At 46.9% G+C, this 12,575-nt stretch overlaps 1 protein-coding gene across 1 annotated transcript; it reads right to left on the minus strand.

Moving 5' to 3' along the window:
• Positions 1–1,952: 1,952 nt before the first annotated feature.
• On the minus strand, positions 1,953–6,213 carry POU4F2 (POU class 4 homeobox 2). The gene is made up of 2 exons (XM_004758019.2): positions 4,934–6,213; positions 1,953–4,487 (listed from the first exon to the last, which is right to left on the minus strand). The coding sequence occupies exons 1-2, from the start codon at positions 5,216–5,218 to the stop codon at positions 3,546–3,548; spliced, it is 1,227 nt and encodes a 408-aa protein (XP_004758076.1). The 5' UTR covers positions 5,219–6,213; the 3' UTR covers positions 1,953–3,545.
• Positions 6,214–12,575: the final 6,362 nt, after the last annotated feature.

The following is a 12,575-nucleotide window of genomic DNA, read 5'->3' on the forward strand; positions in this document are numbered from 1 at the left end:
TCAAATACACTAAAAGTACACCTATTTTATTTCTGTTCAATATATTTCTTAATTTTGACTTCCTTTACAGGATTTATTTCTTCACTTAAAGATGTCATATTTGTAGGAAAAAAAAAAAACACTAGCACATCTGTCTTTCTTCTATGACTCCCCTTTCTATTAAGGCACATATCCTAGACTTAGATAACAGCTACATAGGAAAAGTGTTATTTATTGAGGATAAGTTGAATCCTAGACCAGAAAACCTGGCTTGCTACACACTCAAGCCACTTAATTCATTTACTCTGGAGAAAGTAAGCAAGCAGAAAGTTCTCCAGCTGGCTGGCACAGCTTGGTCAAATGTGTGCTGGAATAGGACAAAGTAATGTGGTTACTATCCGTGGTGCTGAAACCAGGACCTAGTGTAGTGAGATAAAGGCTGGCTATTTGAAAAGACTCTTCAAGAAAACTGAAGAATAGATAATAATGTAGAAGAAGGGACTTCCAACCTCCAAAATATAAGAATAAAATTAAACCACCAATATCACTATATCTGGATTCACAATTCTTTCTTTCAAATCCCTACAACTTTCAATATTTCCTTAAGCATCTATACAATATATCTCATCATTTCTACATGGACATATAGATTCTGTCTCTTCTGGTGTCTTCTTTAATTAAGTTGTAGAAAAAGAAGTCCCTCCACTTATTATCCATTAACTCTCACAGTTATTTTTGTTACATCTGAAAATCACAATGTTCTCTAACAACATTTAATCCTAACTTGAGCCACTATAACAATTTTCATTGACTCATGGGACATTTCCTAACCTTATCTTCAAAATAAGAAAGATCACCAAACAGTTCCATATTAGGTCACAGCTCAGAGTAGCAGAATTTCCCCTGGAGGATCCCCTGGTTCCTTCCTCTTGTTGGATCTATAGATTAGTAAGATGTTCTTCTTGTTAACAATGTAAATATCTAAACCAGAGCTTTCCTGGAAAAAAAAGAAAGAAAACTTTGAAAACTTAATATGTTTCTTAAAATGGGTGAGAAGATACCTTTAAACCAGGATCAAAATTAAAATGGGTGAGAAGGTATCTTTAAACCAGGATTAAAATTTTTAAACTCTGTATATCATAGGACGAAATTTCTTTGTGCCAGACCACCATTAGATTCCACCAACTTTGGTGTCTGATTGAGTGATAGGAAGGGAGCAAAAAGTCTACTCCTTCTAACCACCCAGAATTTCTTCCTTAACCCACACTGCCTACTGCAAATACAAGTTTGTGTAGAGGTTATGGAAATGGAGGGAGAGAATGAGAGAGAGACAGAGATGTACTTTATTTCATAACCCAGGAACCGAGGTGCTTCCTGCTCTGGTTAAGCCACTGCTCTCCAGGGCTAGTGAATGAACTGAGAATTATGGTGGCCCAGCCCCTAGGTCTAAACTAGAGTGTCCTACTCCCAGAAATAGGCCTCTTGCCACACCCAGTCTCCCAGTGTTACTGAAGACTAAATTGAATTTCTTTCCTCCTTTTCTCAACTAATGCCTCTGCTCACAAAGAATCTCTTTGCAGAATTATTGCAGATCTGGAATAGAGATTCCAAGAAATGTATTTAGAGCCAAATATCACAATCTCATCTTGGACAGAAAAGCAAAGCACCCTGTGAGATGAGCTCTAGCTATTAGAAGACTATTATAAACCCTGTTCTTTTACACCGTCCTGGAGAAACACCCCCCACAAAATTCCAAATCACACTATGATAACAACTCTATAATAAGCCATCAAAATGTTTCTGCTTTTAAAAAATCCCCCATCAAAATAATTCCATGTAAATGACTGAAAACAGCATCACATTTTAAAAGCCATTTAATTTTAATAGTATGTTTTAATGAAAAAAGCAGCATACTTTGCCAATAAAACATTAAAATCATCTTTTCAGTGAAAGACAATCAAACAACACCAAAAATAACTTAATACATTACCATTGTAAATAAACCATCTATTAACAAAAAACAAGAAACCAGCTCATATACAGAACTTAAGACTTCAAAGAGCCTCAAATGGAACAGCAATACAGCAAAATTTGTAAGAATATATCTATATGTGCATCATTTGAATGGAATATTTACAATAGATAAGGTACCAGTCACCATGTACCTAATTTCTTTTTGTTCCAAAAGAATTCTACCAAACAATGTGAATTTACAAGCAGTGCACTGTCTTTCTTATAGTTCAGATTAGTTTCTCTACAAACAAACCTCCAAAAGGAAAAACTGAAGAATTCTTGTAAATGTTAAAATGTAGTCAATAAAGCAGTTCAAAACAAGATGATTGAAATACCTTGGTGAAATCTTAGCATCTGGAAGGGCAAACACCAAGTGGCAAATGCACCTAAAGCTAGAAAATGATGCATCATAGTCATGCTTCCAACTGCTTCACTTCTTCTCTTCCATTAGAGGTGTGTGTGTGTGTGTGTGTGTGTGTGTGTAAGGGTGAGTGAGAGAGCATGTGTAGTGGGGACAATGTGGGAATCCCCATTAAATATGTAACAAAGTAAACAATACTTTAGACAGTGAATCAGGTCTACACAATTAAGACATCTATTACTGAGTGTCGACTCACAAATCAGAACACTACCAGTAAAAACAAAGAAAAAACAATCATCATTCAAAGTGAGAATATACAAATGGGCCAAAGGAACACAGTATAAGAGGAAAGCCATAAAAATTCAGTGAACTCATGAAACATAAAATTGTTTAACTCCACTAGCCATACATTTCCCCCGTTTGTTAGACTAAAGAAGTTTAATTAATTAGAATGTGCACAAATTAAGTTGCTAGAGAGATAAATTAATAATTTACAGAGGGTTGTTGGCAATAATCTAATAATAGCTTTCAAGATCAGTGAACACAGCAGGCGCGACTCCTTTCTTAAGCATTAACACTTCAGAGAAGGAAGAAGGGGGTAAGAACCACAATAAAAATATATATATAATATACAGTGTAAATGCAGAAAATCTGCCATCTTTTTTAAATTCAAAATACTTTAGAGATGTCTCTATCACATTAAGCATCAACTCTACTTTAAAGTTTCAGTCCTGAATCGATTTCTATTTCTGAAAAATAGCTGCAAAGTGTACTTTTAAACTTGAACAAGGGTGATGTCTTTAGAAATAAAAACAAATCTTACTTGATCATTTTGGGGGCCTTTTAAAAGGCTGTCTCGTCTGCCTTTCTGCAAACAGCCAGCTCCAGACTTCTTGGGAAGAAGCCGAGGTGCCTTTTCCGGATGGGGTAGGGTTAAAAGGGACAACTTTGCTACAACTTGATAAATCCCTTCTTTTGTTTTTCTCTCCTTTGAGAAATGGTTTCACATTCTCACCGGGCTTGGGCTCATTTGCTCGCTCGTTCGCTCGCTCTCCAATCCTCGCTTTCTCCTTATTCACATTTACTGGAATTGTTTCTGGTAGCCAAAGGTGGAAAGAAAAGAGGCAGGAAAGAGAGAGGGAGGGAAAACAGGGGATGAGGAGGGGCTGTCCCTGGAGAGGCCGAGGGTCTCCTAAATGCCCGCAGAATATTTCATTCTTTTCTGTTTCTGCCTCTGGTTGCAGAACCAGACGCGCACCACATTTTTCTTAAGGTCCAGCTTCTCCGCGATGGCAGCAATCTTCTCCGAGGAGGGCCTCGGCTGAATGGCGAAGTAGGCTTCCAGCGAACGCTTCTCTGGCGCGGCGATAGAGGTGCGCTTGCGCTTCTTCTCCGCGCCGTTGAAGAGCTCGGGCTTGGTGAGCTTTTCGCGGTGGGACTTCTCGGCTTCCTCGAGCCACGCTTGCAGGATAGGTTTGAGCGCGATCATGTTGTTGTGCGACAACGTCAGGGACTCGAACCTGCAGATGGTGCTCTGGCTAAGGGAGCCCACTCCAGGGATCTTGAGGTTGGCCAGCGCGGAGCCCACATCGGCCTGGGTCACCCCCAGCTTGATGCGTCGCTGCTTGAAGCGCTCCGCGAATGCCTCCAGGTCCCGGGGGTCGGCGTCCACGTCGCTCATGCAGCCCATGTGTGAGGGCAGCCCATGCGCGTGGGCCATACTGAGCGCTGCTTGGTGCATGGGGTTCATGGTAGCCATGTGCGGCGCGTGAGTTGGCGTGGACACTACAGCGCCGTCGGGACCAGCCATGGCACCCAGGGCCAGCCCGGGACTCAGGTGCTCCAGCAGCTCGCCCTCAAGCGCCTGATGCGGCTGATGGTGGTGGTGGTGGTGGTGGTGGTGGTGATGGTGCGTGCCCGCCAGCGCGGATGGGTGCGAGATGGGCACCGACGAAGAAGAGGCAGCCGACGTGCACGGGATGGTGTTCATGGTGTGGTAGGTGGCGTCCGGCTTGAAGGGGCTGTGGTGGGGCGGGTGGTGGTGGTGGCTCTTGCTCTGGGAGACGATGTCCACGGCCGCCAGAGCCTCGGCTCGGGCCAGCAGACTCTCATCCAGCCCGCCGAATATATTGCTCTGCAATTGCAAGTAAAAGGCACACATTACGCTCAGCAGGGAATTGTGCGCACTCTCTCCGGAAGCCCCGGCACAGCGCTCGACAATACCGCCGCGCCTACAACATTCCCAAAACGTTGAAATAATAATAATAACAATAACAATAATAATAATAATCCTGAAAGTAGCAGGTGAGGCGGAGAGGAGGGAAGTCACTGAGAAAAACCAAGCGTGCACGAGAAGGAAAGTGAGCCTGCAAACAACACAACACAACATGCGCACAGGCAACATCCCAGGTCATAAAAATTAATATGAAAGAAAAGACCCGCTGAATACATAAGAGAGAGAGGGGGGAAATTGGTTGGAGGTGTGGGGTGATTTGCTGTACAGACATGAAAAAAACATCAAGCAGATAAAGGGGGCTGTCAAAATGTGCCTTTAAGCGGTGATTATGCAGAAATACGCACCGGTGGGGTTGGAAGACACGCTCTCCGCATCGCCTCGGAGCCCCCGCCGCTGCTGCCGCTGCTGCCACTGCTACTGGAGCTGCTGCTACGGCCTCCGCCGCCCCCGCCACTGCCACCACCGCCGCCAGCATTGCTCGAGCTGCTAGGGGAGCTAGCTGAGGGCGCCGCGGGCGCGGAGGAGCCGGGCGAGGCGCTGTGCAGTGCCGAGTACTTGGGTTCCACGTGCAGGCTGCCGCTGTGCGGCATGCTGAACGCCTGCTTGCTGTTCAGGGACATCATCATCATCTTCCCGGTCCGCCCGGGCGCTCTTCCGTAGCGCACTCACAGGTCCCGTCTGCCAGGACCCTCTTAAGAAGTGCTGGGTGAGCGCAGGAGCAGGGAAGGGCAGTGCAAAGTTGCGCTCTCCCGCCACCACTCCCAGCTCTGTGCTCCTTGCCGGGACTATGCGCTCCTCCTCTGGCTCCGCCGTCAGATTAAGGGTTTGCTGGGCTCCTCTAGGCGCTGGCTGCAGACCTGGGCGCCCGCAACTGCCCCTGCGCCTCGCGGCCGCTGAGTTATACTCCCCTCTCCCAGCGCCTGCCCCTACCCCCGCCCTCTCTCCCTCCCTCCCGCGCGCCTCCGCCCTCCTTGCCAGTAAGTGCCGGTTTCTCCTGCTTGGATTCTCGCGTCGCCCCTTCTCTCTCTTTGCTCGCTCCTGAGTCGGGTCCGTTCAGCTCTCCAGATACCCGCCTCCCTCTCCCCCCTGCGCCCTCCACCTCCCTTCCGGCCCCCTCCCGCGTGTTGAGGCCTCCGCCCCTTCCCGGCGCCCCGCAGCTCTCACTTTCTTTAGTGTCCCCGATCAACCCCACCCCACTGTCTAGGTCTGCGCTCCAGTTGCCGGGCAGTCCCTAAAAGCCGGCCTCCAGCCCCTCCTGTTTCTTCCGCCTAGTCTCCGCCACGCCGGGAAAGAAACTCTTAAATAAAAAGTTGAGGGCAAACCAGCGTTGGGTGGGTTGTTTTTCCCCAGACTAGTAGGAACGTCTTACCTGGCTGCTTCCCCCCTCCACTGCTGGCTAAGTTCCAGGCCTCCACCCCCACTTGGCCCGCCCCTCCCCGCAGCGCAGGTGACCCCGATCTCCGACTCCCCGCGGAAGGAGAGTACGCGGAAACCGCCACGGACCCAGCTACTTCGCGCTGCTCTGCGCTTCCGCCAAGTGCAAACCTCAGTTGGCGCTCAGCGCGGCGCCCCCTCGGCCGAGCGGGTGCCTGGTGCCGAAGAGACATGGGGTCGAACGACAGGGCTGCAGGGCTTTCTCTCACTCGGTTTCTCTCAGCTCTCAGCGGATTGGACGGCCACGGAGCCAGCTCGGGTCGCCTATGCGCATGCGACTCCCCCCCCCTCTCCAGCCCGGTCTACTCCCCCCCACCTTACCTCCCCGCCAGCCGACATGCACTCCTCTCCACCCTCTTTTCTCTTCCTCCGGATATTCCTCCTCCTCTTCCCAGTATCCAAGTTCAGCGTGAGTTGGGTCTTGGGCGGCTCCATTGGCAAATCCTGCCATTCATTTTATTATTCTTCATTAGCCACAATCAAAAGAGGAAGGGGCAAGTGATGGAGGGATAGGCAGGGCCAGAGATCACAGAGCGCATGTGCTGCTGAACACCCCCCCCCCAACATACACATACGCACACACACGCCCTCGGGGGTTGGCACAAACCCCACTTATCTTCATTTCCACAGCCGCTCAGTGCAGAGAGCCTATTTTTAGCCAACACTTTGCTCGCACTTTTGTCCCAGTGTGGACCACTCTTCTTAGACGTGGACACACTCTTAGTTCCGATTGTAAAAGCAGGAGACAACCTTTCCTACACACGCGCGCGCGCGCGCACACACACACACACACACACCCCCTCCTCTCCTTCCCGCTCCAATCTTCTATTTCCCTTGATGTTAGGGGCTGCTGTCACCTCCCCAGAGCGCGGAAGGAGCAGAGTATAGGCGAGGGTGAGAAGGCCCTGAGACCCGGACACTGGAGTCTGCGGGTGGCCTGACCCAGACTGGGGTGACTGGGAGCAGGTGCAGGCACACGGTGCCTGGGGAAAGCGAGCAGGTGCGAGAGCAGGCGGCAGGCCTGAGAGGCGCTGGCGCGCGCTGGGACAAAACAGAGTGGAAAGGAGCGTGGCGAAGAGGGGCCCTCGAGTGGTCTGGGCCCGGAAGCCCCGAGGTTGCAGAGAGCAGGGGGCCGCGGTTCACCCATGACCTCAACCGACTGGCATGGCTGGTTCAAGTTGGGAGCACAGTGCTCCGGAGTCGCCAAAGAACAGTGGGAAGGCCGCGCACGGCGAGCTCTGTCCACGGTCCTTAACCCCTCTGCGCTTTCCTGCGCTATCCCCAGACTTGCCTTTTTCCTCCTCTATGTGGAGGAAAATAAATAGTAGCAGAAGGAGATTCCTACCAGCACTGCTCCCGAGCATGAGACCGGAGAAGTCTAGACATGAGACTGGGCAGGGGGTGTTGACATGAATGAATGTGGCTTGCGCTGGACGGTTCAAGTAAATGCTTAGGTGTTTAATTTCTACCTCGACAACAGCCACGGTAATTTTCAAAGAAATAAAAAAAATGACATTGTACAGCTCTCACTGTCTCAAGCTTCGAGAAATGAAATAAATCAAAGTTAAAAGCTTGAGTATCATTTAATTATAGTGCGAATAGCGCTTTGAAAGAAGTAGAACAACATCTCTAAACAAATTATGACTGGGCCAGGAAGGAATTATTAGATTGAAATTTCATTTAGGCTCGGGAGACACCGCGCTTCACTGTGTAATCTGCTATGCCTCATCTGATTTGTATGCTTAATTCAGCTTGACGAATTTATTAGTTTTCATAATAGTGAAAAAATTGAGCAGCGCGATGGGCTAATGCATTGTGTGTACTATAAATTGTATGTCATCGTGGAAAGGCTGAAGTCTATAGAAATCTTTTATTAATGTCGGTATAGGAGGGAGGATTTTTGTGCAAGCCTTGGAGAGGTTCACGCCAAACCCCACTGTTGCTGTGTCTCCCTGGTCCATTAACACATCGTCATACTAATTAGACTACTTCATCAATGATATAATTTCAAACTTCAAATTATGTTCTAATTAACAAGGGTTGTCCAATTTGCTTAATCTTCAAAAGGCTTTGGATGGTCTAATTAGTGTAAACTGTTGAGCATCTCTAAAGCCTAATAAAAATATTAAATAAAGTTAAATATTTGGGGTGTGTTTTCTGTCAGTACTGTGTAAGGGCCATAGGACTAAATTGAGTGTGGAGGAAGAAAATACCAGGAAGACAAATGCTCACATCTACCTCGTCCCCCCCAGATTATAACACTAACTGAATCACAGGAGAAACTTGAGCATTGTACCTCCTAAACAGTGTGTTTATGTGTTTAAATAAAAGCATAAGAGTATCAAGGAGAAAAACCACATGGGGAAAAATTCTTCTCTTTCATTAGGTGCCTAATTAGATGTAAAGTGAAAAGCAACCCTGAGGAGTTTCCCAAGCATTATTGTGGCAACAGTCTGCTGAACTTGGATTGCAAAATCAAATATTTGGGGATGTTTTGAACCTCTCCCTGTCCCCTCCCCCTTCATTGAGCTTAATTACTTGCAATAGTTGTTTTAATGTATGTTGTCACCTGGGAGTATTGAGAAATGCATATCGTTAATATGAATTAATCTTGATTTTAATGGCAACTGACAACTGATCTCCAAAATGCTAAACACTTGTCACCACTTCATATGGTAAATAAGGTAGTATAGTAAATTCATGAAATAAAGAGGACACTGTTGAAATGACTGGACAAACTTTGTTCCATATGGAATTGATCAACTAAAACTATTTTAAGCAAGACAACTCCCAAGAGAATATAGTCCTGATGGTTCAAATCCATATATCATTAAATTAATTTACTATAACTGTTTTTAATCTCTCAAAGATTTTTCAGTGACATTTAAACCCAGACAGGAAAAAGGGGAAGCTCTGTATTCTAATTGCCAAGTTGAGACAAATTAATATGTAGCTGGACAATTTGAGTGTATTTACCTGTATTCCATTACCCCTAGAAAACACATATTTAAAAAAAAAAAAAAGAAAAGAAAGGACGTTGCAGCAGAGTTAGATCTCTCCTTTTCCCACTTATAGTGAAAAATAAACAGCAGTGATTTCTCTCCATTGTCATGGAGAGAAAATGCCATTCTTCCTTAATCACCAGGATTTGCAATTTTGCGATGTCTCCTTCCAGGAGTGTCCAGAATACTAACTTCACTGTGATATCAATAAAACCCATTTTGGTTTTGCCCACAGGCATTGGTGCAAAGTGCTCCAGAGAGTGTGGAAGCTGCTTTCCGAGGAAGACTCCAGCTGTCCAGGTAGGAGAGGCCATCTAAAGAATGGAAAGTTGGGGACAGACTCAAGGGGTGTGAGTGAGCGGCCCAATATTCAAAATCTTCATATGACCTCAAAATTCACTCTTATACCCAAGTAGCTATCTGCACTGGCACCCCTGCATCCCTACAGACCTACTTAATAAACTGAAAACAGAGAAGTGATTTTTTTTTAAAGCAGAGAAATGGAAAATGAATCAAATGTGTGACTACATGAGGAAAGCCTTTCTTCTCACCAAGCCTCTTTGTTTGACAATAGCTTCTGTCCCATACGCTGCCAGATGCAAACAGATGTGACCAGCTTTCCTCTGGGCAGGCCAGGAGTCGCGGGAGGTTCCACCCAAGCTCTCTGGCAGCGGCATTGGGGTCCCTGCAGTAGGCGCCCTCCCACGACCCCAAAATCCGCCGGCAGCCATCCCAAGGGGAGAAATCACTGTCCTACCCTGTATCTGGGTCCTAATGTACTATTAAAATTTTAAGCCGTGCATTCATATTTTACCGGACCTAATGTGTTTTTATTAAATTTTAATCTAATAAGAGCAGTGTGATTTCTTTGTATTTTACACAGAATTGAGTTGGACTACAGGGAAGATTTCTTAAGGACAGATCTGACTCGATTCATGCACCATTTCGATCTCAGGTAGACAAGGTTTGGGGGAGGAAAGAGGAAAAGATAAGTGTACCCCCATGGTATCTCCTCAAGGAAGTCACTCTGCTCCGGATTCTGAAAAAAATCAGACTCTCTGAGCTTTCTCTGGACTCTGTAGCTTGGGGCAGAAAGGTAAGGGGTGATTAAACTCCTCCGTGGACTCGCTCTTCCAGAAGATGAAAGAAAAAAAAAAAAAAACGGAGAGAAATCCCTGAAATTGAGACTCCTGGGAGCGCCCAGCGAACTGGCCACGGAACGGAATGCCCGGGAAGGAGGGCTCTCCTGGGTTGGATTCGGCCTGAGACAGGGGTTACGTTGGAGGAGTGATGGGGGCGCTTTGTTCAAACGTCTTTCATCCGATCATGTCCACCATGCTCTTCTGTTTTTCTCCAACTTTCTGGCTCCGCTGGCTCCCCGTGAGCCCCAAGTACCCCTCACTTAGACATTTGAAGTAGTCTCTCTTTTGTCCAAAGATGCCGGGCGCCCCTTCTGTCCGATGACACAGCCTCTTCTCGGTGCTTTCCTGGCTAAACACCTTCTCTCAACCTCCCGTTGCCAGTATTCTGCACGGGTGTCTCCGGAAACCTCTGTTTCCGGCACTCCCCAGACCGTTCTAGATTGAAATTCGGACTCGCAAATCTCCCAGCTGGGCAAAGGGAAGTGGGGGGACAAAAGCAAGTGGCTAACTGCGCTTTGGAGACCGCACTTTGGAGGGTAAGGAGAGACTCTAGACTGGGCCGGGGCCTGCAGTAACCCAAGGAGCCACGTGGAGCTTTCTCTAGGTAATTCCGGACTGAGAAAGGTGGCTGGGCAGGGGACAAGGGGATGAGAGGAGGGACAGCAGTGAGGAAAGTAACCGTTCCCTCTTCCCCGAGTGGGGAAAAGAAGCGGAGCTCAATTTCTTTAAAAAAAAAAAAAAAGCAGATTGGGAGGAGCGGGGCGCGGGACACAGCCAGCCCCAGGCCCGCAGGGTGCCTGCGAGGCTCTTAGATGCCTTCACGACTCCGCCTGGTAAGTATGCTGAGGTTGAGTGTGGCGAGGAACGCGCACGCGGGGACAGCTGATTGGACCCTCTAGAGTCGACCAAGCTTTGGAGCAAACACAACAGGCGCCAAGAAATTAAAATCTACCAGGGGGAAGGGTTCAGTCCTCGGTATCCAGCTCCCCGCTCCCTAGAGCGCGGGGGCGCGAATTTGCACGCTCACTCACCGATCCACGCACCCAGACACGCTCACCGACCCACGCACGCAGACACGTGTGTGCTAACATTCACGCACACTCGCTCAGACGCACAGATGCTGCTCCCCTCCCCCTCTGGCGGGCCACGTTCCGGGGGAGTGGGGCAGGGGAGAGACCTCCGCGTTGCGTCCACCAGCCACCACCGGTGTGTTTACTTGCCCCGGCGAAACTGTTGTTTTTCTTCGCGGTGAATTTGTTGGGTCCGTGTGTTTACCTCGTCCCAAAGTTAAGTCCAGTCACGAAACCAAACTTAAAGCATTGGAACAATCAATGAAGACTTTTGCAATCCATGGCGCCTTGTGCTTCCTGGAACTAAAATAAATGCAAGAAATCGAAACTTAATTACTTGAAAGAAATCCAGAAATCCCTCTGCATAATTTATCCAGTAATTTTTAGTAGCGTTCGTGTTCGGTGCAGTGTATGTTAACTCTATGCTTTTGGCTACGATCTAGCTCCCTTCATCGATTCCGTGGGGGTCGCGCGCCCCATTTCAGCAGGGAATTTTGTACTGCACTAGGTCCCCCTTTGCTCCCACTGATCAGAGCTGATCTAGTGACATTTCTTTTCAGAAGTCACCAGCTACAACGGTACAAGAATCCCTGGTGCTAAGGGTTGTGTGTCCTTAAAAAAAAAAAAAAAAAAAAACCCTCACCCGTTCTCTCTTCTTTTTGTTCACTAGGGCTATTATTTGAGTCTCTGTGAGTTGCTTAATACTAGCTCTGAAATCAGGCCCTTTGATAAATACAAACCAGGACCATTTCTCTGAGGGAATAGTGCACCATCAAGAAGTGCTATTCTACCTGTGATGGAAAAATTGATTAAAAAGTCAACTTGTTCCCCTTCTCTCCAGAGAAGTTCTTTTCTTTCTTTCTTTCTTTCTTTCTTTCTTTCTTTCTTTCTTTCTTTTTCTTTCTTTCTTTCTTTCCCTTCAGTGGCATTATCTTCCTAAGGCACAATACTAGAATATTCGTTCTGAGTAAGCTACTCTTAAAGGTATTTAGCTGGACCACAATCCCTGGACACTAGGTTCTTCCTTGAATACCTATTCCTTTCAGACTCATTCATTGTCTCCTGTCCTTTGGTCTCTATTTGATAGAGAATCTTCATATCTAGGAATTGCCAAAAGACCTTCATCTGGAGACACTAAATAAAATAGAGGCTTGAAGAGGTGAAGATCAAATGACTTTTGTACATATTGTGACTCTGACATTGGGTACCATTGGGAATCTGGAAATTTGGTGTTGACTAATGTTATGGCCAACGGATTTGCAGGATAAAATAGTCCCTGAACTTATTAGCATGGTGTGGGTGGCTCAAGAAAGACGAGCTTTATCATAGACACCTTAT

The sequence above is a fragment of the Mustela putorius genome, unplaced genomic scaffold, assembly GCF_011764305.1.
Source record: "Mustela putorius furo isolate JIRA1106 unplaced genomic scaffold, ASM1176430v1.1 tig00000242_pilon_pilon_pilon, whole genome shotgun sequence".
Taxonomy (NCBI): Eukaryota; Metazoa; Chordata; class Mammalia; order Carnivora; family Mustelidae; genus Mustela; species Mustela putorius.